Consider the following 3019-nt stretch of genomic DNA (forward strand, 5'->3'; position numbering starts at 1 on the left):
CACGCACCGGTGTACAGGCTGCCTCCCCCAGTCGATCAGCACCCCCATACCCTCACTCACCTCTCGATGCTGCTGAAAGTGTACAGACTGCCCTGTTTGGTCTCAATCTCAAAGTCAAAAGACCGGGTGGTGGTGGTCCCTCGGGCAAAGTTGACGTGGGAGATTTCGTCGAAGCGGATGTGAACAGGGGGCTTGTGGACATAAATGAAGCCCCTTTCAAGGGGATACAGGAGACCAGAGCTGGCCTTGTAAGAACAGGAGATGCAATGAGCTCCGGAATTACTGTTGGGTGAGAGGGATGGGGAATAAAAGAGAAAGAGAGAGAGAGAGAGAGACAGAGAAAACATTAAACTTGAGCAAGGCAAGTTAGAACTCAGCTGGAGTAGCGTGCAGTTGTGGGCACCACATTACAGGAAAGGTGTGGACGCATTTGTGAGTGTGTGTGCAGGAGCGATTTACAAGAATGGCTCCAGGGATGAAACCAAAGGAGGTTATGCTGTAGCTGTAAAAGGTGCTGGTGAGGCCACATCTGGAGCACTGTGTACAGTTTTGGTCTCCTGACCTGATGTGCCGGCCCTGGAGGGGGCACAGAGGAGGGTCACTGGGTTGATTCCGCAGCTGAGCAGGCTTGGCTGAGGAGGAAAGATCGAGTAGTCTGGGACTATACTCATTGGAATTTAGAAGAACGATGGGGAATCTGATAGAAACATATAAAATGATGAAGGGAATAGATAAGGTAGAAGCAGGGAGGTTGTTCCCACTGGTGGGTGAAACAGGAACTAGGGGGCACAGCCTCGAGATAAGGAGGAGCAGATTTAGGACTGAGTTCAGGAGGAACTTCTTCACCCGAAGGGTTATGGATCTGTGGAATTCCCTGCCCAGTAAAGCAGTTGAGGCTTCCCCATTAAATGGTTCTAAGGCAAAGACAGATAGATTTTTGAACAGTAAAGGAATTAAGGGTTATGGTGAGCGGGCAGGTAAGCGGAGCTGTGTCCGTGAAATGATCAGCCATGATCTTATTGAACGGAGGAGCAGGATCAAGGGGCCAGATGGCCCAATCCTGCTGCTGTTACATTCGGAGGAGAAACTTCAGCAATGAGGATGGATTGAAGAAGTTGGGGACCGTTCTCCTTAGAGAGGTGGTTGAGATGGACATCTAATAGTGGGTTTTCAAAATCACGAGCAGGGGCTGGAGTGTCGCAAGGGAGAATCTGTTCCCCATCGTAAAAGGAACAAGAATGAGAGGGCCACAGATTTAAGGTGATGTGCAAATGAAGCAAGGGTGATGAGTGTAAAATCTCTCTCACCCAGTGAGTGGTTAGGCTGTGGAATGGACTGCCTGGAAATGTGGGGGAGGCAGGTTCAATTGAGGCATTCACAAAGGGGTTATTTGGAAAGAAATGGGGTTCAGGGGTTGGTGGGGGGTGCAGGAGACTGGCACCAGGGAAGGGCAGTGCAGGCTCGCAATTGTTGTCCTCGTGACTCCTTTCTGGTTCAAGGGATGCAAAAAACATGAACAAAAACAAACTGTACGCTGTACTCCAGGTGTGGCCTCACTGATGTGGTTGGTAACTGCAGCAACGTGTCTTCGTTGTGGTATTTCACTTCCTGAGCAAGAAATTACAAATCAGTCAGTCCCAGTCACCTGGACACCAACCTTTTGCAATTCACAGACCAGCACACCCAGGTTCCTTTGTACCTTTAAACAGCACATCTAGAGCAGTGAACACAGCGACTACAAGCAGCACAAATCAGTCTCTGCCTGGGAGAAACAAATGCAGGGACAGAAAGCACAGCTGGGCTTCAATGTGTCACTGCATATGGGCACAGGCTCCGAAATGTTGGTGCAGCGTCTGTTACACAGGGGACAACATCAAACCTGAGGGGGTAGGGTCTGGAACGTGCTGCCTGAGTGTGGGGGGGAGTGGGGTAGGCTGGGTCACTTGAGGCTGTAAAAAGGGCGATTGGAAAGGGAACAACATGCAGAGTTACAGGGAGAAAGTGCTGAATCGTTTACTTGGAGAGACAGTGCAGACATGACGGGCGCAATGTTCTCCTTCTGTGCATGAGGTCTGGAGGTGAACGCCACTCCCCCCGAACTGCACCAAAACCCAACACCACTTACCCGACAAAGTTCCCGGGCACGGTGATCTTGCGACTGACCAGTGACTTCATGATGCGGCTCACCACCTCATAGAGAGGCCCCGACATCTGCTTGCTTAGCTTCCCGTCAAATCTCTTCGCCACTTCGTCCCTGCGAGAGGCAACCAGCTGTTTACACAAGCTGTAGAAACCCCCGACAAACATCACAGGTAACAGCTCCCCCCTGCACCACTCCACACTCTCTACTCCTACTCCCACTGCCATGCCATCACTGTGAGGGAGGATGCAGCCTTTAAAGTGCCGCAGCAGTCCCACACCATGTCAGGGACTTATACACTTCTCAGTAAGGTCCCAGGAGTGCTTCCAAACAAAGAGACCTTGGGTTGCAGATTCATGGCGCCTTGTAGTAAAGTCACAGGTAGATAGGATAGTGAAGGTGGCGTTTGGTACACTTACCTTTATTGGTCAGTGCATTGAGTGTAGAAGTTGCAAGGGTCATGTTGCGGCTGTACAGGACATTGGTTAGGGCCACTTTTGGAACACTGCGTTCAATTCTGGTCTCACTGCTACAGTAAAGATGTTGTGAAACTTGAAAGAGTTCAGAAAAGATTTACAAGGATGTTGCCAGGGGTTGAGCTGCAGGGAGAGGCTGAACAGGCTGGGGTTATTTTCCCTGGAGTGTCAGGGGATAGAGGTCTATAAAATCATGAGGGCCATAGATAGGGTAAATAGCCAAGGTCTTTTCCTCGGGGTATGGGAGTCCAAAACTAGAGACGTAGGTTTATGGCGAGAGGGGAAAGATTTAAAAGGGACCAAAGGGGCAACTTTTTCACACAGAGGGTGGTGCGTGTATGGAAATGAGCTGCCACAGGAAGTGGTGGAGCCTGGTACAATTACAACATTTAAAAGGCACCTG

The 3019-nt window shown here is 50.3% G+C and overlaps 1 protein-coding gene across 1 annotated transcript in view; it reads right to left on the reverse strand.

Moving 5' to 3' along the window:
* Positions 1-45: 45 nt before the first annotated feature.
* LOC109926204 (FACT complex subunit SSRP1-like) overlaps positions 46-3019 on the reverse strand; it is a 7568-nt gene continuing 4594 nt past the window's right edge. The window contains exons 5-6 of the mRNA XM_048594256.1: positions 2126-2254; positions 46-282 (exon numbers count right to left, since the gene is read on the reverse strand). Coding sequence (XP_048450213.1) covers positions 57-282; positions 2126-2254 — 355 coding nt within the window. The 3' untranslated portion in view covers positions 46-56. The remainder of the gene's footprint in view (positions 283-2125; positions 2255-3019) is intronic.

Source organism: Rhincodon typus, unplaced genomic scaffold (assembly GCF_021869965.1).
Source record: "Rhincodon typus isolate 14 unplaced genomic scaffold, sRhiTyp1.1 hic_rhity00007455, whole genome shotgun sequence".
NCBI classification, from domain to species: domain Eukaryota; kingdom Metazoa; phylum Chordata; class Chondrichthyes; order Orectolobiformes; family Rhincodontidae; genus Rhincodon; species Rhincodon typus.